This window comes from Canis lupus, chromosome 7, assembly GCF_003254725.2.
Source record: "Canis lupus dingo isolate Sandy chromosome 7, ASM325472v2, whole genome shotgun sequence".
Lineage (NCBI taxonomy): Eukaryota > Metazoa > Chordata > Mammalia > Carnivora > Canidae > Canis > Canis lupus.
The window spans coordinates 44,755,523-44,782,914 of record NC_064249.1 but is presented as its reverse complement, the minus strand read 5'-3'; the positions used below and the strand labels follow the sequence as shown (position 1 = coordinate 44,782,914).

Here is a 27,392-nt window from a genome sequence, read left to right as displayed (position 1 = left end):
CACATTAACACTGGGGCAGAGCTACCCCCCTCCACACACACACAGAATTTTGGTGATATTGAGATTTTTTTTTTTTTTTTTTTGTGATATGCACAGGATTGGCAGGGGGATATTGGATGTCTTATCTGGTTTACGCCCAAAACCTTAATTTGGGTGAGACATATGAATATCTGTATTAAAAGGCTCATATCCCAAAATATAGCTTGCAAATGTATAGTCAGCAATCCCTTTCTCTAATATTCTATTCCATTTTCAAGGTGAATATCCTTCTTGTCATGGATAAAAATAGGCTAATGGGAAAAAATTAGTTTGTGAAAACAAAAATGACTGAGGCTTATTCTGTGGAATTCGTAGCGATGAAAGCGGACAAAGGGCCTAAAGATAACTTTTTCCCCCATAATCTGGGGCTGGACCAACTTACTTGAAATTTGATTACTGAGAAGAGACATATATGACTAGAACAAAAAGGCTTCCCAGCAAGCCATACAATATGGTGTTGGCTAGTTAGTAAAATTCTTTTGAAAACTAATTTAATCATTTTAAATAAGCATGTGACTTAAAAGTATTTATTGCTAAGACTGAGCAACAATTTGATGTTAAAACACATATATCAGACCACTGAGTAAGCACATGGTCTATCTTTCCTGTTGTTTCACAGTATACTACAGGAGGCTGCAGGCCGCACTGTGGTCTAACTAGCCTTCGAAGATAAAATAATTGAAGCCAGAACATTATGGTCAGATTCTAGCTCTACTACCTAATCTTGGTCAAGTCATTTAATCCATGTATGTGTGTGGTTTTTAATGTGAAATTTGTAGAATAAGGTGTTCATCTATTTTTCTAGGGTACTTGTAGGAATGAAACTAAAATAGGAAAATACAGAGAAAACTATACATTGCTGTCTGTGTAAAGAGAACCTCTCATAGTGTTAACTACAATGATGGAGAGAGAACTTCAGGGAACAAAAGAAATGAATAAAGAGGGCACCTGTGTGGCTCAGTGGTTGAATAAATGTCTGCCTTTGGCTCAGGTCATAATCCCGGGGTTATGGCATCGAGTCCTGCATCGGGCTCCTTGCAGGGAGCCTGCTTCTCCCTCTGCCTATGTCTTTGCTTCTCTCTCTGTGTCTCTCATGAATAAATAAAAACTTAAAAAAAAAAAAAAGAATGAAGAATGGCTGATGTGGCAGTGACAGTGCCAGCAGTTGGATGCTATCAACTGGTTTTTTGTTTTTTAAGGTTTTTAAGTCATCTCTACACCCCAAGTGGGGGCTTGAACTCATGACCCAGATCAAAAGTCTCACTCTTGGGATCCCTGGGTGGCGCAGCGGTTTGGCGCCTGCCTTTGGCCCAGGGCGCGGTCCTGGAGACCCCGGATCGAGTCCCACGTCAGGCTCCCGGTGCATGGAGTCTGCTTCTCCCTCTGCCTATGTCTCTGCCTCTCTCTCTCTCTCTCTCTGTGACTATCATAAATTAAAAAAAAAAAAAAGGTCCCACTCTTCTGATTGAGCCAGCCAAGCTCCCCAACTGTCAACTATTTTACAGCAGTCGCCAGCACATTTAGCTCTTTGGTAGTGGAAAATAAAGGCTAAGATTAAGACTGCTGCAGCTGATATTGCTAGGGTAAAAAATAAAAATTTTAAGTCAATGCACTTAAACATGGGGAGAAACGAATATGTGCTATAAAGAACAAGTTTCAGGTATTTTTTAAGACAACTGATTCACGTCAGAAATAAAAATATAAAAAAGAAAAAAACAGCCTGGTTGTAGACCGCTGTCCCCATCGAGGAAATGATATCACCGAGCGCAGAGAGAGCCGCAAGGCAGCAACCCAGGAGAGCTGCGGTGCTGGAGCCTCGGACTAGCCTCGGACTCGGAGGCTCGGAGTCCTAGTAAAAACTACAACTCCCAGAAATCCCGGGACGAGAAGGGGGGCGGAACCAACGGTGTGTGGGCGGGGCCTCCAGAGCGAGCTGCGAACTTCTCCCGCGAGCGGCTTCTCGAGAAGTGGCGGGAGCGGCGGCTATGGAGGCGCCGGAGGAGAAGGAGGCGCAGGTGATGGGGCGGGAGCCGGGATTTGTGGCTTCCGGGGAAACGGCGTCTTTGACACATTTTCGCAGCCGGTGGATCTCCTGGGCGTTCCATGTTTACTTTTTTCCTCCCCGTACTCTCCCGGTCCATCTTTAGGACCGCCTTCGCCATCCTGCCTAGACCCCCGGGCAAGGGCGCCTGCCTTCTTTCCCGGGGCTCTCCTAGCGTGGACTCGGGCTTGGAGAGCGGCGGAGCCCCTTGGTAGCGAGCCGTCTCAGCGGACCACAGTGGGATTTCCGAATCCGAACCCACCTTCCAGCCAAGCCTCGCCGTTCTCCGCTGCTTCCTAGTTAGGGTTTTCACACCTGACCGGGGCCTGCGTCCCAACCCCGGGTGCCCCCCGGTACAGCGGGGCCTTCGGTGTGTTGAGGGCGACGCCTTTTTCAGACTTTGCACGTATAATAATGCTTTAGCACCTTCATGTTGAGTTCTAAAATCAATCGAGTGATGCAGATTATTGCCATGCTACTTTGTAGCTTTAGGAAAGGGTGGATTGTTTTCTGATAATGTTCATCGTGCTTGCTCACCTCTGTTTCCTGACATCTGTCTGGTGTGTGTCTCCATAAAGACAAATTGTTTTGTTTTTGTTTTTTTTGTTTGTTTGTTTTTTTGTAAAGACAAATTGTAATGTGAAGTAAGTAGGATGCCAGAATATTTCTAGAAAACGTTTTGCTTGCCTCTGATCACTTCTTTCTGATGTTTGCTTCATGCTGTTACAATAAACAAGACTTACAATATTTTTCTTATAATGGTTAGGTTGCTGCGTGGTTGAAGAAAATATTCGGAGATCACTCCATTCCGCAATATGAGGTGAACGCTCGGACCACGGAGATTTTACATCACCTTTCGGAGCTCAACAGGGTCCGAGACAGGGACGTCTACCTGGTTATAGAGGACTTGAAGCAGAAAGCAAGTGAATATGAATCAGAAGGTGAGATTAATTGCAGAGTTTTGGATGAGATAATAACTCGAGGTAACTACATTTTGTAACGCTAAGAATACAAAGTTAATTTAGTGTAGACTGCTTGTCAATTTTGCTTCTTGTTCTAGCCAGATTTGCCTCCCACTCCATTATTATAGCAACTTAATAAATCATAAACTTCATTATAATGTCAATTTTATTGGTACTCTGATACCAGATAGTAACCCCTAACACATGAGTCTAAAGTTAGCCTGACATACAAGCTTTCAGTTTTTCACTTGCATATCTTTTTGGTCTGTTTTTAGTCTTTATGCTTTAGTTATAGGGACCCATCGGGACATCTGAGATGACAGCCATGAACTGCCGGACTTGAACAAATCACGCTATCGCTGTATATTCATGGGATCACATTAGAATTTTCTGCTGTGTATATGTAGCTTGAAAAAGTGCATTCAAGACACCTGTTGTTGTTTTTATAATACAAACTGCACACAAAAGAATTGACAAAAGCCTTTCAGTGGGTTGGAATATACAAAAGAGGAAGAAAGTGAGACCTACAATTGCCCTGTATTTATTTAACTATGTCTGTGGTACATGTTACATGCAATATTTTGAATGTAGTACAAATTATATTGTAAATCTGTTGTGTATGGGCTTTTTTCCAGTTTTCTTTTAAAAATTAACATACAGCAAAATTGGCTTTTTGTTTTGGTGCACTGCTTTTAGCCTATATGCTATGTTTCCATGATGGAACAATACTTTATATACATATTATTTTATGCAATTACTTTTTATTTTTAAAAGATTTTTTTTATTTATTGAGAGAGACAGATAGTGACAGAGATAGTGAGAGAGACCACAAGTGCGGAGGAGAGGGAGAAGCAGCTTCCCCACTGAGGAGGGAGCCCAACATGGGGCTCAGTCCCAGAACCCCAGGATCACGACCTGAGCCAAAGGCAGACACTTAGCTGACTAAGCTACCCAGGCACCCTATGCAATTGCTTTTTAAATCAGGAAAAAGGGTCGCCTGGGTGGCTCAGTCAGCTAAGTGTCTGCTTTTGGCTCTGGTCATGGTTTTAGGGTCCTGGAACAGAGCCCCATTTCAGGCTCCCGGCTCAGCAAGGAGTCTTTCTCCCGCTGCCCCTCCCCTCTACTCAGGTGCTCTCCTCTCCGTCCCCCAAATAAATAAATATTTTTTTAAAAATCAGGAGAAAAAATATGCATTTATGCTCTTCATAATTCCATAGCCACCTTTCCTGATATTCATTGTTTTTTGTGTGTGCATTTGAATTACTGTTTGGGGTCACTCGCTTTTAGCCCACAGTAGCTTCTTAGAATTTCTTCTAAATCAGAACTGCTTATGACAAGTTCTCTCAGTATTTGTCTATCTGGGAGTCTTTATTTTGCATTCATTTTTGAAAGATAGTTTCACTAAATGTAGGACTTTTTGAGAGTTTTTATCTTGAACACTTTGAATATGTTATCTCATTCTTTCTGACCTCCTTTGTTTCTGCCTGAGAAGTCAACTGTTAATCTTATTGGAATTTCCTTGTAAATAATAAATCCTTTTTTCTTTGTTGTTCTCAAGATCATCTCCTTATCTTTTATTTGAGCATTTTTACCTTGGTATGTATGTTTGTGGATCTCTTTGCATTTATTCTGCTTGGATTTGTTGAATGATTCTAGTTTTGTGGGTTTTTTTGAGTTATTCCTTGGATGTGTAAATTATTGTTTTTCAATAAATGTGATAAGTTTTCAGGCATTATTCCTTTGACTGTTTTCTTCTACTTCTTTCTTCTGGACTCCCAACGCGCATATGTTGGTGTACCTAATGGTGTTCCTTGTTTTTCTGCGGTGCTTTTTTTTTTTCTTTCAACGTTTTTCCTCTCTGTTCTTCAGCTTCCATAATCTCCATCACTTTATCTTCAAGTTCACTTATTTATTCTGCCACTTCAAGTCTGTTGTTTATTTTCTCTAGCAACTTTTCATTTTAGTTATTGTACTCTTCAACTCCTGCATTTCCATTTAATTTTTTTTAGTAATTTCCATTTCTTTTTGATATTCTCTATTTGATGCAACATTGTCCTTATACCTTTTGTTGCGTCTATGTTTTTAATTTATTTTTTAAAGATTTTATTTATTTATTCATGAGACACACAGAGAGAGAGAGGCAGAGACACAGGCAGAGGGAGAAGCAGGCTCCAAGCAGGCAGCCCGACGTGGGACTCAGTTCCGGGTCCCCAGGATCCAAAGGCGGCACTAAACCACTGAGCCACCCAGGCTGCCCATTGTTGTGTATTTAATCATGGTTTTCTTTTTCTTTTTTTTTTAAGATTTTATTTATTTATTCATGAGAGACAGAGAGAGAGAGAGAGAGAGAGAGGCAGAGACAGGCAGAGACACAGGCAGAGGGAGAAGCAGGCTCCATGCAGGGAGCCCGACGTGGGACTCGATCCCAGGTCTCCAGGATCACCCTCCAGGCTACAGGCAGCACTAAACTGCTGCGCCACCAGGGCTACCCTAATCGTGGTTTTCTTTGGTACTATGAACTTGTTCATTATGCTATTTTGAAGTCTTTTCTGATAAATCCAACATCTGTCATTCTGACAGGCAGTTTCTGTTGCTTGCTTTTTGCTCTGGGTCATGCTTTCTTGTTTTGCATTCCTCTCTATTTTTTTTTTTTTTTGTGTGTGGAAATTGGACTTTTTAGATACTGTATTGTAGTAACTCTGTATTCCAACCCACTGAAAGGTTTTTGTCAATTCTTTTGTGTGTAGTTTGTATTACAAACTTGTAGTCACTTGTAGTACAAGTCTCCCAACACCCCAACCCCTCAGAGCTTGTTGTCATTATGGTTTTCTTGTTTGTTTAATGACTGACTGATTGTTTTTAATGAAATCTATTTACCCTTAATGGTATTTAGCCTGTGATGTTGCTCCTCAGGGAGGCAGATACTTAAGTATCCCACAGTCACTGTGGGATGGCAGTGGCTTTGGTAGGATTGTCTTCCTCTCTTTCATGGACTATATCCAACTGCAAAATTCTGCTAATTGACAGCTGATTATTGTTTCCAGCAATGTTGTGGGATATAAATTGCTCTACAAGTGAATCCAATCAAATTCTAGCACCCTTAAAGGAATAGTTTCAGAGGGCAGTGTTTGATATTTATTGTGACCCTAGGATGCCTTTGTCATGTGTCTTATTTTCTGCTTCTCCTATGCGAACTAACTGTAACTAGCCTACAGTTTAACCTGTGTCTTGACTCTTTTCCCAATTGCTTTTTACTATAACTTCCACAGTTCTTGAGAGTCTCTTTAAGCTTGGACTTCTCCAGGCTCTATTGCAAATGAATTCAATTCCTTTGGGAAGATGCTGGGAATTATCTCTTCTATGGCTTGCTTCTTCCTCTGCCCAGAATCTCTGAGTCAGGGATCTGGAGTTGGGGATAGAGACATTAACAAGCTTTTCTCTGAGTGGTGCTGCCAGTGTAGATGCTGAGTGGTTGGTTGACAGGGGAGTACAACAAGCCTCTTGGTTTGCCTTTCCTGGTGTGGAATCACCACCTCATGAGCTGGTACAGGACCCTTGGGACCCTGGTATTCTCAGCATGCTAGAAGCTCTCCCAATAGTCAAAACAGTCTGGAGTGGAGTCTTTGCCTCATTGGACTGGGAGGGAGAAGGTAAGGGTGGTCTTGGTTTAAATACCACAAACTCTCATCTTCCTTACTGAATTTTCATAGATTTTCTAGAATAGTTGTTTCTTTATTTGCTATTTGTCCTTAGGACCATTTCCAGAGGTTTTAAATCATTGTGTTTTGGTTCTGGGTGGTTGTTGTTGTTTTTACATGGTTGGGTTTCTTTCTTTGTTTTTTACAATTTTCGTCAGTTTCACTGGAGAGCAGGTATGCAGATCTTGTACTGTTTGGCTGGAAGTCTTAATTCCTGGTCTGTTGATTTTTGACAAGGGTAAGAGACAATTCAGTGGAGGAAAAAATAGCCTTTTTCAATGACTAGTGCTGGAGTAATTGGATGATCCACATGTACAAGAATGAAGTTGGACCCTGCCTCATGCCATATGTAAGAGTAAACTCAAAACAAATGAAAAACCTAAACACAAAAGCTAAACCTAAAACTCAGAAGACAACATCAGAGTATATCTTCATGACCTTGAATCTGGCAGTGGTTTCTTAACTATGATTCCCCTAAACAGAAGCAACAAAGGAAAAAGATAAATTGGATATCGTCAAAATTAAAAACTTTTGTTCTCAAAGGACACCATCAAGTAAATGAAAAGACAACCCACAGCATGGAAGAAAACATTTGTAAGTCATATCTGATAGGGGACTTGTATCTATAGGGCACCTAAGTAGCTCACTTGGTTAAGTATCTGCCTTTGGCTTGGGTCATAATCCCAGGATCCTGGCATTGAGCCCCACATCAGGCTACCTGCAGGGAGCCTGCTTCTCCTCCTCCCTCTGCTGTTCCCCCTGCTTGTGCTCTTGGGCGCTTTCTCTCTCCCTCCCTCTCTCTCTCTCTCTCTCTCTCTCTCTCTCTGTCAAACAAATCTTAAAAAAGAGGGGGGGGGACTTATATCTACAACATATAAAGAACTCTTACAACTCAATAATAAAAAGATAAATAATCCAATTAAAAATGGACAAGGGGTGTGAATATACATTTCTTCCAAGCAGATACAAAAATGGCCATTAAACCAGCATTGATAGCCATCAGGGAAGTGCAAATGAAAATTGCAATTCACTTCACACCTACAAGGAGGGCTACAATCAAAAAGAAAAGTATTTGGGTCTTGAGTTATCATTATATTGATCATTATTAAGTTCTGTGAGTGACCACTATGCAAAAATAATAATGATGATAACAACTGTTGGTAATGTATGGAGAAATTGAAATCCTCATACACTTCTGGTAGGATTGTAATATCATACATTTGCTTTGGAAAAAAGTCTGATAATTCCTCAAATGGTTAAACATAGTTAGAATGTGACCAGCAGTTCTACTCCTAGGTATATACCCAAATACGAAATGAGTAAAGACAGAATGTAGGTAAGTGGTTCCTAGGGCTTCATGGGTTGGGGAATTGGAATATGATGACTAAGAAATATGGTTTTTTTTGGGGGGGGCGTGATGAAAATGTTCTAAAATTGATCATATTGATGGTGTACAACTCTGAATATACTACACACCATCAAATTATATACTTTAGGTGGGTGGATTTGTGTGATATGTGATGATTTCAATAAAGCTATTAAAAATTCAAATAAAACAAACATCTTAGTTACCATAGAACTCTTATATCTTTTCAGCCAAGCATCTTCAGAACCTTCTCATGGAGAGTGTGAATTTTTCCCCTGCCAATCTGTCTAGCACTGGTTCTAGGTACCTGAATGCTTTGGTTGACAGTGCAGTGGCCCTTGAAACAAAGGATACCTCACTAGCTAGGTAATTCTTGTGACAATTTTAATTTCTGAAATCATATATACTATAAGGTCTTGACCTGAGGACTTTTTGTTTCTCTGGGTAATTCTATATAGGAAATAAACAATAAATGCAGAAACACTGAATTTACTTATCCTTATCATTGCCAGTGAGTATGTGTAATTAATTCAGATAAGTTCAGTGTTCTTTAAATTTTCTTCTTCCAAGATTAGGTTTGTAAAGGTTGGTTCTCATGTATATTTGGAAAGAGATTAGGTATTACTTACATCACTCAACCTAAACAATAAGAAAAGCAGTAGGTTAAATGACCTGATTGAGCATAGTGAATTATGGTCACTCTCCCCCTACTGGTAGAGTAGGTTAAGGACCTTTATTCTTATGACAGGCATTCCAGCTATATAATGATATTATTATTTTCAACAACACTAAGGGGAAACTGAAGTTCAGGAAAAGTCTGTTAAATAACTTCTCCTAGCTGGTAAATGTCAGAATTGGGATTCCAACCCAATTTGACTCCAGAGTCAATCTGATTACCATTGGTAGCCGTGTGTTAGCTATATTGCATAGCTATTCTACTTAATTGCCCATATAAGGACTTGGAATTTATATGTATTCTCAGAGAGTAGTGTTTCAGATATAAGAACATACGACTACATTGCAGCAGAAATCTAAACCTGAATTAAGTCAATTTAGCAGACACCAAACACTAGTTATATGTAAGTGTATAAGCATAGATACGGATACTGGTACAGATACAGATACAGATATAGATACATGCATACATACAGGCACTGAGGAGGCAGAGATGAGTAGGATAATAGCTATGAGCAAGGATAGTCTCTATTTATGGTCAAATAAGGGAGTTAGGTATGTAAAACTATATTGTCGTTTGACATCTGTAACAATATGAGAGTATACCAGCTGTTGCTAAGTAGCACAGAGGGGTAGGGAGTTTCAAAATGGGAATAAATCTTATTTGAGTTTTGAAAGACAAATGGAAATTTGCCTGAAGAAGGGCTTTTCAGGCAATGGAAACAACATATAAAAATGCATAGAGAAAAAATGCATGGAGCCTTGAAACAGTATGATTGTAGAAGAATCCACATAAGTCATTGTTAGAAATGAGGAATAATTGTCATTATTGTCCTTAATGTTCATTTTTATGTGACAAGATTCTTTTTTTAGTTTTATCCCTGCAGTGAATGATCTGACCTCTGATCTTTTCTGTACCAAATCCAAAAATGAAGAAATCAAGCTTGAATTGGAAAAACTTGAAAAAAATTTGACTGCAACGTTAGTGTTAGAAAAATGTCTACGAGAGTAAGTACTGAGTTGGAAGTGATGAAAATGGTTATTATAAAGGCAGTAACAGGACATTGCCGGGTTTAGTTTTAGCATTAGATATGATTTAAAATACCTGTTAAGAACTGGGGTCCATAAATGGTTTTCTAAGTAAATAATGACTTGGGTGGAGATAGGGGTTGGTTTGGTACAGATTTTCATCTTTTATTTCATGCAATTTTTTACTGTTTTTTTTTTTTTTAATTTTATTTATTTGTGATAGTCACACACATACAGAGAGAGAGAGGCAGAGACATAGGCAGAGGGAGAAGCAGGCTCCATGCACCAGGAGCCTGATGTGGGATTCAATCCTGGGTCTCCAGGATCACGCCCTGGGCCAAAGTCAGGCACTAAACCGCTGCGCCACCCAGGGTTCCCTACTGTTTTTTTTTTTTTTTTTTTCTTTTACAATTAGCCTAGGTTCTTTTTTTTTTTTTAAGATTTATTTATTTAGGGATCCCTGGGTGGCGCAGCGGTTTGGCGCCTGCCTTTGGCGCAGGGCGTGATCCTGGAGACCCAGGATCAAATCCCACGTCGGGCTCCCGGGGCATGAAGTCTGCTTCTGCCTCTGCCTATGTCTCTGCCTCTCTCTCTCTCTCTCTGTGTGACTATCATAAATAAATAAAATTTAAAAAAATATTTTAAAAAAAGATTTATTTATTTATTTGAGAGAGTGTGTGAGCAAGTACAGGACAGAAGGAGAGGGAGAGAAAATCTTAAGCATACTCCATATTGAGCAGAGAGCCCAACGGGGGGCTTGATCCCTCTACCCTGAGATCATGACCGGAGCCAAAATGAAGAATCAGATGCGTAACTGCATGCACCATCCAGGTGCCCCAACAAATAGCCTAGGTTTTATAATTTAGAGAATATATGTGAATTTTTTTTGACTTATAAGCAATGGTGCAATTTAAAATCACATTATATTTTGTTTCCCATTCTTACTGGAGGTCTGGTATCCCTCTTTTTTTAAAGATTTGTTTGTTTGTTTATTTATTTATTTATTTATTTATTTATTTATTTATTTATTTTAGAAAGTGCGTGTGTGCATGAGCATGCATGCAAGGGGAGGAAGGGGCACAGAGAGAATCTCAAGCAGACTCCCTCCTGATCATGGAACCTGATGCAGGGCTTGATCCTACAACCCTGAGATCATGACCAGAGCAGAAATCAAGATCAGACGCTTAACCAAGTAACCAACTAAGCCACCCAGATGCCCCTAGAGCTCTGGTATCCATCTTGATGTTCTGGATGTTCTTTAGATCCAGTTGCCCCAGAGATTAGGTGCTGTAAATCAGGAATATGGATGTACATGAGTAATTTGGTGGTGTGTAAATTTATTTAACAAATACTGAATATGTATATGCAAGGGACCCTGTCATGTCACATTTAGGAAAGAGGACTTTGGGACATCCGTAATTCAAATTGGCTTGGATATATTAAATGACTTCCTTAAGCAGCAGGTTTATTTCTCCAGGAATAATTGCCATATATTAATCTTAAAATTACTTAGTATTCCTTGAGAAAAATTCCAGGTAGCAACATGGAGGGAAAGATGACCTAGAAGAATACATGGTAGCTACTCTGGGATATAAAATATATGGTAGAGGGGCACCTGGGTGGCTCAGTTAGTTCAGCGTCTGTCTTTGGCTTAGGTCATGATCCCATGATCCCCACATCAGGCACCCTGCTCAGTGCGGTCTGCTTCTCCCTCCCCTCTGCCTGCAGCTCCTCCTGCTTCTGCTCTCTCTCTCTTTCTCTCAAATAAAAAATAAAATCTTTAAAAAATAAAATAAATTATATAATCCAGCAAGTATATTATCAACTTCTGAGAATCCAGAATTAAATCCCAAAAGTAGTAGAGTTTCTTCTTTATAGTAATTCCACTGCGGAGAAGAAAATGTTTTCAACTTTACTTTTTAAAGGGATCTAAAGAAGGCAGAGCTGCATCTCTCTACAGAAAGGGCCAAAGTTGACAATCGTCTTCAGAACATGGACTTCCTAAAAGCAAAGTCGGAGGAGTTCAGATTTGGAATCAGAACTGCAGAGGTTTGTACAAAAGACTGAATGTATTCTTTTCAGACTTCTTGTTGACCTTCACCCTCCCAACGAGGCAGTATTATTATTATTACCAGTTTATAGATAAGGGAACTATGGAGAAGGTGGGTAACTTGCCCAAAGTCACGTAGCTACTTAGCAGCAGATCCAGATTCAAACTCAGGCAGCCAGGCCTCAAAGCCCAGACTCTTAGTACTGCACCCATCTTTTGGTAAATCTGTGACTGAAATAATCCATATACTGCATAAAGTACTTAGATGCTTGTATAGTTTTTCATCTATGATTGTAGCTCCTCATAACTGTGTTATGTGGTGAAAATATGTCATGATGGTCACTTTCAAAATACTGTTTTTGACTGAACTCCCTTTTTTGTAATTCTAGGAGCAGCTTTCAGCCAGAGGCATGGATGCTTCTCTGTCTCATCAGTCCCTAGTAGCACTTTCAGAGGTGAGCTCATTTTAACCCAATTTAGCTTCTTTTAAAATTTTAGTGCACAATCTGCTTTATGTTTTGTTTCTTTTTCACTATTTGTTCACTATTTGTTCACTATTTCACTATTTGTTCACTATTTGTTCACTATTGACCTGTTTTTTTTTTAACCTCTGTACTTTATGTTCACCAGTATTTATACCTTTATTACTTGGTTAGCTGCATCTATCCTCACATTTGTTTGATTGTCTGTATTTATTACTATTACTATATGCTAGAAACTTTTTGTTAGAGTCAATTATATGTTGTTGATTTATCTGTAAAATAAATTTATTGAGGGATAATGTGTCAACCATCTAGGTCCTCTTCTTCTCTTTCCACTTACAGTAAAAATGCAGACCTGAAAACTCCTATAGGATGCAATTCTGGGTTTTTAGATGGTATAAGTATCATTTATTTTGGTAGAAGAGGGATAAAGAGGGAGTTTTGTTTTATTTTATTATTATTTATTATTTTAAGATTTTTTGCACTTTGATTTTTGGAATCTAAAGTTGACAATTCATAAATACATATTTGAGATTCTAACTGTTCCCTTATATTCTGGTTCCTTTTTTTTTTTTTTTTTTAAGATTTTATTTATTGATTTGACAGAGAAGGCACATGCAGGGGGAGCTGCAGAGAAGCACATTTCCCACTGAGCAGGGAGCCCAACATGGGGCCAGATCCCAGGACCCTGGAATTGCGACCCAAGCCAAAGGCAGACCCTTAACCAACTGAGCCACCCACGCACCCTCATTCTGATTCCTCTTAATTACATTATTCTGTACTTCTAGACAGCATAGTTAGATCCTATTCTGTCTCTCTTTTTTTAAGATTTTATTTATTGATAGAGAAGAAAGAGAGGGGAAAAGTGCAAGGAGGGCAGGAGCAGAGGGGGAGGGAGAAGCACAGGCAGACTGTGCTGAGCGCAAAGCCTGACACAGGACTCCATCTCAGGACCCTGAGATCATGACCCGAGCTGAAACTAAGAGTTGGACACTTAGCCGATTGAGCCACTTGGGCGTCCCTATTCTCTTTTTCTAAAGTATTTTTAAGTAATCCCTACATCCAAGGTGGGGCTTGAACTTACAACCCTGAGATCAGGATACACATGCTCCATGAACTGAGCCAGCCAGATGCCCTGCTTAATCCTGTTCTTAATAAATGGGAGTATAACTTTTCTCTTTTAAGCATTTTATAAGGATTGTTTCCATTGGAAGTGAGTTTGTTATTCAAATATCATCGAATCAAATTTGACCCATTTGTACAATTTGATACATTATTTAAAATATCTTAATGTTAATGCTTTATTATGTTTGGTTTCAGAAATGATCAGTGTGTAGTTGCATTATGAATATCTCTATCACTCTGTGACTCTTGTGTTTTTCCACCCCCAGAAATTGGCAGAACTAAAACAGCAGACTATACCTTTGAAGAAAAAATTGGAGTCATATTTAGATTTAATGCCGGTAATTATTTTTATGAATTAAAAAAAAAGACATCTCTAACTTTCCCCAAGGGTACTAAATGATCATGAAAATACTGGATCCATGTTTAAGGATTTAAAGTCTGCTGAATTTCAGAATTATATGTTCACTGGATACTCTTCTGTAAGGTTTTTGCCTTTTGAAAAAGATATACACTTTTTTCTCCTTGAGTCCTAGTTGAAACAATATAACCTCTCCTTGTTTTATTTTTCTTTAAAAGAACCCATCCCTTGCTCAGGTGAAAATTGAAGAAGCAAAGCGGGAATTAGTAAGTAGTTCCATTTTTTTCTTTTTCTTTTTATTTTTTATTTTTTATTTTTTATTTTTTTTCTTTTGATTTTTTAAAAAGAAGAAAAAAGACACTGATAAAATTAAAGCTCCCTTCATTCTTCTTATTCAGAGGTAAACCACAGTCCCGAAGTTGCTGTGTGTCATTAACAATGATTTTTTAAAATTATTTTGGTTTTTTTGAGTCAGTTCTATACTCATTGTGGGTCTTGAACTCATGACCCCAAGATCAAGAGTCACATGCTCTCTCCCTGAGGCAGCCAGGCACCCCTATGCAGTTTTGCATAAATTTTTTCCATAAAAACTTTTGGATATGTGTATATAGTTCTTTTTTTTTTTCTAAAGATTTTATTTATTTATTAATGAGAGACATAGAAAAGCAGAGACACTGGCAGAGGGAGAAGCAGGCTCCATGCAGGGAGCCTGATGCGGGACTCGATCCTGGGTCTCCAGGACCAGGCCCTGGGCTGAATGTGGCGCTAAACAGCTGAGCCACTCAGGTCACCCTATATTTCTTTTCATAAAAAATACACAGTGATCATTTATCTTTTATAAATATAAATTTTTTATAAATATAAATATAAATATAAATTTTATTAAATGATACACCGACTCATCTCTTTAAAGGGTTTTTCTCCCTTGAGATGTTTATTAGAATCAGAAGTCAGAAAGCTTTTGGGTTGTGGAAGAGAGGGGGAGATACAAAGGCAAGGAATGTCAAAAAGCACATTTAATATTTATAATGGTATTTTTAAAATTTCTTTAAGATGGATTTACTTATTTTAGAGAAGGAAAGAGAAGAGAGAATGCCAGCAGGGAGAGGGACAGAGGGAGGGAGAGTCTTCAGGACATTTTCCACTGAGTGTGGAGCCCCATGTGGGGCTCGACTAAAACTCGGAGATGATGACCTGAGCTGAAATTAAGAGTCAGACCATAACCGACTGTGCCACCCAGGAGCCCCTAAAATTCTGTTTTAATGTTTTTCTTTTTTGCTTCCCTTATTTTAAATAATACTGGAAGTTAGAGTACTTGTTTTATGTCCTTATTTATAGAATATATGGTGTTTCCTTCTTACTTTAGGACACCATTGAAGCTGAACTTACAAAGAAGGTAGACATGATGGAACTGTGACCAGAGTCAAGTATGCTTCATCTTCCCTAAACAGAGTAAATTGAAGAGGACTTGAAAGAATTGTTTTCTCTTGGCATTCCTTAATAACTTAACTCCTGTGTTCTTAGATAATAATGTCACTGTTGATGGAACAGTAGTTTCCAGTTGTATATTGCATTTCTATGCCCAAATACATAGTTTTCATTTTACAAAGCATTATGAGTTCTCTTTGTTGCTGGCAGTTAAGTGTCCTTTGTTGGGTCTCTTTGGTAAACATTATGACATTTGTCATGTAGTCACTCATGAGGTCAGCTATGCAAAAAGGAGAGTTCTGCAACTCAGTTATGCTTCTTCCATTCCTCCCTCCAGGGTTTTGCTGTCATTCCTTCTGATCAGTGCACCTGCCTACCTCCAAATGTTAATGTATGCAGGGATTAAGTTTATGAAAGAGATGACCTTTTAAATCAGTAGGGAAGAGGTGGGTAATTCAACACATGGTGCTAGATCCTTACTTCACACCTTATGTCAGGATAATCCCAAAGATCAAAGATTTAAATGTTAAAGAAAAAAAGAAAAGAAAAAAGAACCAAGGAGAAGCTTTAATTTTATTTTTAGATTTTATGTATGTATGTATGTATTTGAGAGAGAATGAGAGAGCCTAAGCAGGGGGAGCAGCAGAGGGAGAGGGAGAAGCAGGCTCCCCACTGAGCAGGGAGGCTCAATCCCAGGACCCCAGGATCATGACCTGAACTGAAAGCAGGTGCTTAAAACTGAGCCAGTCAGGTGCCCCAAAGCCTTACTGTTTTTGGTTTTGTGTTTTGTTTAAAGATTTTATTTATTTATTCATGAGAGAGAGAGAGAGAGAGAGAGAGGCAGAGACCCAGGCAGAGGGAGAAGCAGACTCCCTGTGGGGGAGCCTAAATAAATAAAATCTTAAAAAAAAAAAAAAGCAATCAGTTAAAAAGAGCTTTATTTGCAATCAATTTTTTAAAGATTTTTATTAAAAAAAAGATTTTTATTTATTTATTCATGATAGTCACAGAGAGAGAGAGAGAGAGAGAGGCAGAGACACAGGCAGAGGGAGAAGCAGGCTCCATGCAGGGAGCCCAACACGGGATTCGATCCCCGGTCTCCAGGATCGCGCCCTGGGCCAAAGGCAGGCGCCAAACCGCTGCGCCACCCAGGGATCCCTGCAATCAATTTTTTAAAGTTTATCTAAATGACCTTAAAATTTTCCCTCCTTTTTTTTTTTTTAAGATTTTATTTATTTATTCATGAGAGACACAGAGAGAGGGGCAGAGACACAGGCAGAGGGAAGGCTGCCTTATAGGCAGCCTGATACGGAACTCGATCCCAGGACCCTGGGATCACGACCTGAGCCAAAGGCAGACACTCAACCACTGAGCCACCCAGGTGCTTCTCCCTCTCTTTTCCCACGAATATGTGGGTATACAAAAGACATTTGTATTTCCTTGAAGTCTGTATCTCCATCTCTTCTTTCTGCCTTGGCCTTATGATTTGTTTGACCGAGGAGACAATAGCAAATGTAACAACAGCAGAGGATTAAAAGTTGTATTCAGAACTTGCCCTCTCTTATGGCTCTGGAATTCTGAAACCTCTATGTAAAGAAGCTTGGGCTGTTGGAGGATGAAATACTGCATGGAGCAGAATAAGTGATTCTAACTGAGCCCTGCCCCCACCCAAGACCAAGGAGGCTGCCAACTGCCAGCTATGTGAATGAGGCCTTCTTAGACCATCTGGCCCTGGCCAAGTCACCAGCAGATTGCAGAGATCAACCAAGCTGGCCCAGGCCAGAAGCCCACAAAATCAATCCATAATATCATGAGAAAGAATAAATGATTATTGTTTGAAGTTTGTTTGAAGTTTTGGGCTGGTTGCTTGCCACAGTAGATAATTGATAAAAGTAGTTTGTGAAATTAATGTTCAAAATAAAAGGAGGGGATCCCAGGGTGGTTCAGTGGTTTAGCACCTGCCTTCGGCCCAGAGTGTGATCCTGGAGTCCAGGGATCGAGTCCCACATCAGGCTCCCTGCATAGCAGCAGTTCTCCCTCTGCCTGTGTCTCTGCCTCTCTCTCTCTCTCTCTCTCTCTCTCTCTGTCTCTCATGAAAAAATAAATAAATAAAAATCTTAAAAAAAAAAAAGTAAAAGGAGAGCAAAAAACAACACACTGTAAAAATCAAGGAAATTTGGTACCAGCATAATTTTATAAAACTTAACATTATATTAGGTGTAAACGAGAAAATCCCTTAGTTAAAAGATGAAGACAGAAAGGTTTTTTAAAAAAACCTGAAAAAAAAATAAAAATAAAAAATAAAAAAACCTGTAAGTGTATGCTATACATGAGCGAAATATCTTAAAAGTAAGGATAGATGGATTCACAAGTATGATACATTACATACGTCTCTCAGTAAGTGATAGAGCAAGCAGAAAAAAATTAGCGAAGATACAGAATATTGAAACAACATAATTAACAAACTTGATCCAAAGGACATAAAAAGAATCCTATACCAAACTGCCATGGAAAACATGTTCTTTTTAGGTGAATCCAGAACATTTATAAAAATTGTCCAGGGGTGCCTGGCTGGCTCAGTCGGTAGAGCATGTGACTCCTGAGCTCCAGATCATGAGTTCAAGCCCCACACTGGGTATGGAGCTTACCTAAAAAAAAAAAAAGTCCAAATAGTGGGCAGTAAAAAAAAGCTCAACCACTAGAGGAGCACTGAAATCATATATACCATATTCTCTCATCACAATGCAATTAGATAAAAATAACTAAAAAGTTATATGTTTGGAATTTAAGAAATACATTCTAAATAACCTATAACTCAAATAATAATATAAATTAGAAAATATTTAGAACTGAACAATAGTGAAAACTGTATCAAAACTTGGGTTTCTGCTTCTGACTCTGATGCAGAAGAATGATCACATTGATTGTCTTGCTTTATACAGAAAAACAAACAAAAAATAGGAAACTACAGTCTTCATATATTGAATAACAAAGAAGCACAGGACATTCATTTATAAGAGAAGAGAAAAAAACAAGGTGAGCCCTATGACTGCCCCAGCTTACTGTATGGAGATAGATGAACTGGACTTCATGAAAATTCAAATCTTTTGTGTTTCAAAGGACATTATTAAGAAAGTGAATAGGGGGTGCCTGGCTGGCTCAGTAGGTGGAGCGTGTGACTCTTGATCTCTGGGTTGTAAGTTCACGCCTCACGTTGAGTGAGTGACTATTTAAAATAAAATCTTTAGGGGAAAAAAAGTGAATAGACAATCCGCAGGATGGGGGAAAATGTTTGCAAATCACATGTCTGATATAGGATTTATATGCAGAATCTTTTTTTTTTTTTTAATTTTTATTTATTTATGATAGTCACGGAGAGAGAGAGAGAGAGGCGCAGAGACACAGGCAGAGGGAGAAGCAGGCTCCATGCACCGGGAGCCCGACGTGGGATTCGATCCCGGGTCTCCAGGATCGCGCCCTGGGCCAAAGGCAGGCGCCAAACCGCTGCGCCACCCAGGGATCCCTATATGCAGAATCTATAAAAACTCTTACAACTTAATAATAAAAGGCAAACATCCCAATTTAAAAAACGGGAAGGGATTTGAGTAGACATTTCTCCAGTGAAGACATATAAATGCCCAAATAAGCACATGGAAAGATGCTTAACATCATTAGTTATTGGGGAAGTAAAAATCAAAACCACATACCTCATACTCAGATGGCTAGAATTTTAAAAAATGTTAAATTAAAAATAAGTGTTGGTGAAGATATGGACAAATTGGAACCCTCATATAGTAATGATAGGAATAAAATGGTATAGTCGTTTCAGAAAACAGGCAAGATCTCAAATGATTAATTACTCTGTGACCCAACAATTCAACTCTTAGGTATATACCCCAAGAGAAATAAAAACACATCCACACAAAAACTTACATGTGAATGTTTACATTAGCATTATTCATAACAACCCAGATGCCAACCATCTGATGAGTAGACAAACAAAATGTGGTTTATCCCTACAATGGAATATTATTCAGCCATAAAAAGGAATGAAGTACTGATATGTGCTACACTATGGATGAACCCTGAAGTCATTATGCTAAGTGAAAGAAGTCAGTCAGAAAAGACCTATATCAGTTATCAGTTATCAGACCTATGTTATCAGTTATAGGATAACATTCCCATGAAATGTTCAGAAATGTATAGAGAAAGAAAGGAAATTGATGGTGCTTAGGGTTGAGGAGATGAGAGATATGGAGTCATAGCTAAAGGGCACAGAGTTCCTTTTGAGGTAATGGTTGCATGTGAATATATCAGAAACCATTGAATTATATACTTTATTTATATATATATTTATTATTTCTAAGTAGACTCCACACTGGTCTTTAAGCCCAATGCAGGGCTTGAACTCAAGACCCGAGTTAATATCAACAGTCGGACACTTAACCAACTGAGCCACCCAGGTGCCCCAGATTATATACTTTAAATGGGTGAATTGTATGGTATGTGAATTAAATCTCAATAAAACTGTTGAAGAAAAGGTATGCAGATTAAAAAAAAAAGTAGAGCTGTTTCTTTTTTTAAAATTTTATTTATTTATGATAGAGAGAGAGAGAGAGAGAGACACACAGGCAGAGGGAGAAGCAGGCTCCATGCACCAGGAGCCCGATGTGGGATTCGATCCGGGATCTCCAGGATCGCGCCCTGGGCCAAAGGCAGGTGCCAAACCGCTGCGCCACCCAGGGATCCCAGTAGAGCTATTTCTATTTGCAGGTGAAATTAAGGGGAGTGGATGTGGTGTATGGGCAAGCAAATATCCAAAGGAGCCCAGAATTAAAACTTTTGTTCTAATTCCATTTCCAGATCTCTAACCTGCATATTTTCTGGAAATGTCAAATATACCCATATGGATCAGTGTGTGAAATGGGGCGTCTCTTTTTTTGTCTCTAATTCTGACCCCTGGGCTGTATGTCTATCTATAGAGAGCCACTGCTTTACCCCTAAAGACTTCTGCATTGATCTCCTAAGCACAGAGACCTTCTTAGATGATCATAGTAAAATGGTCAAATTCAGGAAATTTAACATTGATAAAATATTACTATCTAATATATAGTCTCTATTTAAATTTCTCTAGTTGTCTGAATAGTGTGCTTCATGGGTGGAGGGATGGGTGAAATAGATAAAGGGGATTAAGAGATATAAACTTCCAGTTACAAAATAAATAAGTCACAGAGGTGAAACGTGCAGCATAGGGAATATATCAATAAGATTGTAAAAATGTTGTTTGGTGACAGATGATGACTCACTGCCCTCACCATGGTGAGCACTAAATAATGTACAGAATTGTTGAATCATTATGTTGTACACCTGAAATTAATAGAACACTGTATGTTAATTTTACTTCAATCTTTAAAAATGTGGGGTATTCAGGGACACCTGAGTGGCTTGGTCTCTGGGTCATGAGTTTGGGCGCCACGTTGGGTGTAAAGCTTACTTTAAAAAAAATGGTGGGGGACGGTGGCTGGCTGCCTCATTTGACAGGATATGTGGCTCTTGATCTCAGAGTTGTAAGTTCAAGTTTTAAGGACATCCACATTGGGTGTAGAGATTACATAAAAAAATAAAATCTTCTAAAAAAAAATGTGGGTTGCTCAGGTGCATAAAAAGTTCCTAAAAAAATAAATAAATAACACAATGTGCTTCCTAACCATTGTTTTTCCAACCCGAGACCATACCTTGTGTGTAATTGTCTCTCTCTGAAGCCAGCTTTTGATACCTGGTTTTGACCATTTTGCTTTTACTGTTTTGGTAGACCCTTCTTTCTAGGTCTATGAAACATTTCTCTTCCAAATTCAGCTGTCTGAGCTAGTCCAGCCAGGGCGGCACACATCAAGAGACTACGCATTTGGGGTCCAAGCCTTGAAGAGTCACTCAGCTTCGCCCCATGTTCTGCCCTGTGGGAAGGGCAGTACTGGCAATAGGGTTGCCTTTGCCTATTACTAAATTAAGAAGCTGTGGCCTAGGCAGGGGCTCGAGTTACCAGCAGAATGGGATTAGCTATTACAGTTTCTGCTGCTTAGGAGGTATGTTGAAGCTCAATATTGGGTAAGAAGTGTAGCATGAATGAAAAGATATTCCTCATCAAAATGTGTCTGAAGCTATTTTAGGACTGAGGACTGTGCGTGTGGATGTCCTTGGAGTCTGCTTGGTTGCCAGGGGATCTTTTCCTTGTGATTGATCAGGGGAGCACGTGACAGACGGCGTACCACCGTCTGGCTAGGACCCTGTACCTCAAGGTCCTGGTTTTGATGAGACACCACCGAAAGAAGCCACTCTGCCTGCTGTATTTAGTACCATGCTGCACACATGTCCTTCTGACCTTGGCTTCCTCTCATGTTGTACAGATATATATTTTTAGGTTTATCTTACAGCTCCCAGCTCTCACATTGACAGTTTTCTTTAAATTCTGCAGCCACGGTCGTGGGCTGACAGCCTGCCTCTGCTGCGTTGGGAAAGAGAATTGTTCTCTCTGCCCTTTCAGGATCCAGATTTCCTACAGCATGTCTAGATACCAAGCACAAAGCCTAGATCTTATGCTTCTAGCAATGTGACCTTAGAGATGTCATGGAAACTCTCAGGTGTCCAAAGGATGTAATAGTGGCCCTCCCTCTCTTATCATTCAGTCCATTCATTCGCTTATTTAGTAACAAGCTTTATTAAATACTGTGTGTTAGGTTGTGGGACCTCAAAGATAAATAAGAATTTCCCTCAGTCTCAGACAGGCAGTTTATAAATTCACAGAATATCAGACTGGACGGGACTGTCCAGTCCAAATTTTAGTCTTACAGACCAGGAGCCTGAGGCCCAAAAAAGTAAGATGACTCCCCAGATGTCACACCCAGTTACTGACCAAGTTGGGATTAGAACCCAGATCATTTCTTTCCCAACGAAAGGATCTCTCCTCTGTATCACCTGCTTTTAGCTAAACTGTAGTGAGCTTCAATTTTCCTTACCTGGCCTTACATTAACATTGTAAAATTAGTATCCAATGATTGAGAAGATATACAGTAACTAAAACCTACTATGAAGTTAGAAATTAATACCATTTTGGGGGTGCCTGGGTAGTGCAGTCTGCTAAACATTCAGCCTTTGATATCGGCTCAGGTCCTGGTCTCAGGGTCAGGAGATGGAGCCCCGCGTCAGGCTCTGCACTCAGCATGGAGTTTGCTTGGATTCTCTCTCTCTGCCTCCCCCTTCTCTCTCTCTCTCTAAAATGAACAAATCTGGGATGCCTGGATGACTGAGCAGTTGAGTTCTCTGCCTTTGGCCCAGGATCGAGTCCCACATCAGGCTTCTTGCAGGGAGCCTGCTTCTCCCTCAGCCTATGTCTCTGCCTCTCTCTCTCACTGTCTCATGAATAAATAATTTTTTAAAAAATCTAAAAAATAGAAAAATAAAATAATAAAATAAATCTTTAAAAGAAGAATATCATTTTTTTTAAAGATTTTATTTATTTATTCATGATAGTCACAGAGAGAGAGAGAGAGAGGCAGAGACACAGGCAGAGGGAGAAGCAGGCTCCATGCACCGGGAGCCCGATGTGGGACTCGATCCCGGGTCTCCAGGATCGCGCCCTGGGCCAAAGGCAGGCGCCAAACCGCTGCGCCACCCAGGGATCCCAAGAATATCATTTTTATATCAATTGGAATTCATTCATCAAAATAGCACCTTCAGATATTTGAAAAATAGTTGTCATGTCTGTATGAGACTTGGTACATATCCAGTCTACAGGTTTTCCTGTGTATATGTATAGATTCTGGATCCTTCCTGATAGATAACTTTGTTCTCCCTGTCTTGTCACCTATTTCTGTGTTGGGGACCTGCTCTCATGCTGCCCAGGATCATTAGCACAAGTTCACAATACCAAATGCTCTCTATTGACCAAGAGGTTTCTCTGAGACATTGCATCTGTCTTAAATTGCATTTAACTGCATAATAGAAAACACAAAGCAATGGCTCAAACAGAAGAGAGGTTTATCTTTCATGTAGTATACCAGAAGCAGGCAGTTCAGGATGAAGATGGGGGCCTTTCTGGTCATCAGGGACTTTGATTTTTTCTATGTAATTCACTATCTTTTTAGCATTGGTTTCCATCCTCAAGTCCTATAATGTCTGCTGCGTTAGGTCACCTCACAGTCATCTAATGGCTCCCACAGCACCAGTTTTCATGTCCACATCACATTGGACAACTCCAGCTGCAAGTGGGGCTGGAAAATGTAGTATTTTCATGGGCACATTGTTACACAGGATAAATCTGGGCTTTTGTTACCTAAGGAAGAGTGAGAAGAATTAACAAGGGGATGTCTAGAAATCCCTGCAGCAGAAGAAACCCTTTTAGTTTACCAGTCCTGGGTTGAATCTTCTCTTGTAGCTCCATTCTGTAGAAATCAGATTGACAGAGATTAGATTTCTTTTCTTTTTATTCAGCTTTGCCATTTTATTTTCTGTCACTTTTCTTTCTAACAAAGTTCAGTTTTCTTTCTCTTCCAATTTGAGATGTTGGACTCCCTCTATTTGGATTTCTTCAGTAACTCTTCTTAATGTTTGCTTCATATTCTAGAGTTATGTGTCTCTCTGTCTCTAGGTTTATAAGCGCATATGCTTTTTTTAAAAAAAGATTTATTTAATGGGACACCTGGGTGGCTCAGCAGTTGAGCGCCTGCCTTCAGCCCAGGTTGTGGTCCTGGAGTCCCAGGATTGAGTCCCGTATCAAGCTCCCTGCATAGAGCCTGCTTCTCTCTCTCTGTGTCTCTGCCTCTTTCTCTCTCTGTGTCTCTCATGAATAAATAAAATCTTTTAAAAAAAAGATGTATTTATTTGAGAGAGAGTGTGCACGAACCAGCGTGAGTGGGAGGAGGGCAGAGGGAGAAAATCTTCAAGCAGACTCTGTGCTGAGTGTGGAGCCCATTGCAGGGCTCGACCCCATGAACCATGAGACCATGACCTGAGCCAAAACCAACAGGGGGGTGCTCAACCGACTGAGCCACCCAGGTATCCCAGGGCTTCAGTTTCTTGCTAACTATCAGCTGAGGCTGCCTTCAGTTCTACAGTTCTTGGGTGGCTAGCTACCCAAGGTCCCTTGCCAAGTAAGATGCTCCAGTATGGCCACTTACTTCTGGAAGCCAGCAAGGGAGGTGAGACTCCAGGAAATGGGAGTAGACAGATGCCATAATCTTTTTTCTATTTTTAAAAAAGATTTATTTATTTATTTGACACAGAGAGAAAGCATGCATGCACATATGTACGTCAGGAAGGGGCAAAGGGAGAGGGAGAGAGAGAATCTCAAGTAGATTCCTCATTGAACAAGGAGGCCAATGCAACTGGAAATCATGACCTGAGCCAAAATTGACAGTTGGATGCTCAACCGACTGAGCCATCCAGGCACCCTGCCATGATCTTATATAACATAATTGTGTAATCTCATCATTCACATATTCATGAAATTATGTACTTCTCATCACCTTTGCCTTATTCCCTTATTATTTTTTATTTTTTACCTTATTCCCTTAATTAAAAGAAAACCACTGTCCATCCTCAAGGGTGGATCATACAGGGGCCACTACAAGAGTCTATCCACACATCATTTCTGCCAAGAAGTCACCTATTATCTTAACATTATTCATTTGAAAATAACGTACCTTTTTTTTTCTGTGGCTGCTTTTTAAGATTTTTCTCTTTGGTTTTCAGCAATCCCATTATATTCCAGGTGTATTTTTCTTTGAACTTCTCTTAAGTTTTATAGAACTTCTTATGTTAGTGTCTGGATAGTTTTTTTTATCTATTTGAGAACATTCAGCCATTATGTCTTTGAATATTGCTTCTGCTTTATTCTCTCTTTCCTTTCTGGTATTCCCAATTACCCACACATTAGACTTCCTCACTGTATCTCGTATGTTTCTTACATTCTTTTCTGTATTCTCCATCCTTTTTCTCTTTCAATTTTTAGTGTCTTTTTTCTCTCTCGAGCCTGAATATTTTTACCCACCTATCTTCCAGATTACTAATCTTGTGAGTCTACTCCTGTTAGACACTTCTTCCTCCCACTGCCCCAAATCAAGACACAGCTTTTATTGTATCTTTAAAATATCACAAATAAGTCTGAGGAATCATCTGGTAGCTTGCTGTTTCTGTAGCTGAGAAACTTAGCTCTTATTCATCAGCCTGCTAAACTGTTCCTTTTTCAGAAATATAGATACATCCAGAAATTCTCTGATATCCTTGTTTTTAACTGTTGTGGCTTAATGAATCAAAACAGCTGAATTCAGTACAAGCTCAATGTTGTTTCCTTCAAGAATTAACTCACTTTGGGACACCAGGGTGGCTCAGTGATTGAGCATCTGCCTTCAACTCATGTTGTGATCCTGGGGTACTGGGATCAAGTTCTACATCAGGCTCCCCTCAGGGAGCCTGCTTTTCCCTTTGCCTGTGTCTCTGCCTCTCATGAATAAATAAATAAATAAAATATATAAAAGAATTAACTCACTTTCTGGGCTCAAGATACTGAACAATGATGCCAGGCCTCATCTGCACCCCATGGGTGTATTTTTCTCCCAAGAAATTTTGGATTTCCATAAGAGAACATTCTCCTGAATAACAACACTGATAGGGAAGTGAGCATACACAGACCACATCTGGTAATATACGCCCAATGTAACACCCTCCGTCATGTTCTGTGACAACAGAGAGTATGAACAGTAGCCAGTTCCTTTCTATATCTCTGCCATTTGTCAGCTCAGGGCCTCTTCTTTTTCTTTCCAAGGAGACTGGAATCTACATTGATGCAGTTGAAAGTCCTCCACAGGGTTCCTCTGGGGCCCTTCACAATAACAGTGCATCCCTTCAGAGCGATATGGACGTTTTCTGGAACGTCAGCAGTCTGATTGCTGAGAACTGTCTTCACCCTCGTAGCAAATGCGTTAAAAAGGATCTTGTGAGACACTTCTGTTGCATTACTGTCCCACTTTTCGACATTCCTCTCCCTCGCCATTTATGATTCAGCACATTTCTCAAAGGGGAAAGATATGGTCAGGTAGTAAGAATTTCCTGTCCCCTTCAGGACAGGAAAAATCAGCCAGACTAAGAATCAAAGTGATATGAGACAGATGAACAGGAGAAAGTAAAATTTTCCTGCATATATGGAATCCACACAGACATAGAAATTCCTAAAACAGGCAAAATGGGGTATATATGTCAGTTTGGACCAAGGAAAAGGGGCAGAGGCCTGGGACTTCAAAGGGAGGAATGTAGGGGCACCTGAGTGGTTCAGTGGTTGAATGTCTCTCTTTGGCTCAGGTCATGATCCTGGGGTCTGGGGATAGAATCCCACATCCTGCTTCAGGCTCCAGGCAGACAGCCTGCTTCTCCCTCTGCCTGTATCTTTGCCTCTGTGTGCTGTCATGAATAAAGTCTTAAAAAAAGGGAGGGGGGGGGGATGGAATGTAATTTACAAGACAATGAAAAAGAATAAATGTTTGGTAAATGAATGTTTGTCAGGCCACTGGAAAACAATGGCATATGGAGAAGTGTTTGATCCAACAAGCCTTCCTAGATTCCTCCCTGCCCACCATACCTAGGTCATGTCATACTATACTTGATGGCGTTAGCTCTCTTCCTGGAGCAGGTCCTCTATGAATTATTTTAGGCAGTTGTTGGGGGAGTTCAGAGCTTTTCCTGAATTTGCTGGGTTTTGATTGCTTCTTAACTCAGAATAGTTTTTATGCCAAAATGGCCCATCTTGGGGGGGAGGGCTCCTTTTGGCCTCTATAATACTCAGCTGTTAGAGTTTCCTTTCTTACTGGAATCTTGGCTTCTTGAGTGCTGGCTGTTTAGGCAGATCTCTGAGGCCTTCAAGCAGAATTTTCATTTTCATTTTTCTAGCCTTTCCAGTTGTTCTCAGCAAAAGGATTAATCCACCCACTTAGGTCCACTTTTATACTTTAATGTAGATTTCTCTGTACCACCCCATCTGGTCTGAAATGTATACTTCAGTTCACATCCTTTTTATAGGAAGCAAATATCATCTCACAAACCTGATAATTGATTGGACACATGTTTGTAACTGGCTTACAGACCTCTGCCA

General features: G+C 39.8%; 1 protein-coding gene and 1 pseudogene across 1 annotated transcript; one reads left to right on the top strand and one right to left on the bottom strand.

Annotated features, from left to right (window-relative positions):
* Positions 1–1,934: 1,934 nt before the first annotated feature.
* On the top strand, positions 1,935–15,434 carry HAUS1 (HAUS augmin like complex subunit 1). The gene is made up of 9 exons (XM_025428998.3): positions 1,935–2,054; positions 2,847–3,021; positions 8,337–8,472; positions 9,655–9,789; positions 11,736–11,859; positions 12,250–12,315; positions 13,734–13,805; positions 14,044–14,091; positions 15,192–15,434. The coding sequence occupies exons 1-9, from the start codon at positions 2,025–2,027 to the stop codon at positions 15,240–15,242; spliced, it is 837 nt and encodes a 278-aa protein (XP_025284783.1). The 5' UTR covers positions 1,935–2,024; the 3' UTR covers positions 15,243–15,434.
* Positions 15,435–25,462: 10,028 nt separating this feature from the next.
* On the bottom strand, positions 25,463–26,300 carry LOC112648168 (60S ribosomal protein L9-like; annotated as a pseudogene).
* Between the last annotated feature and the right edge of the window lie 1,092 nt (positions 26,301–27,392).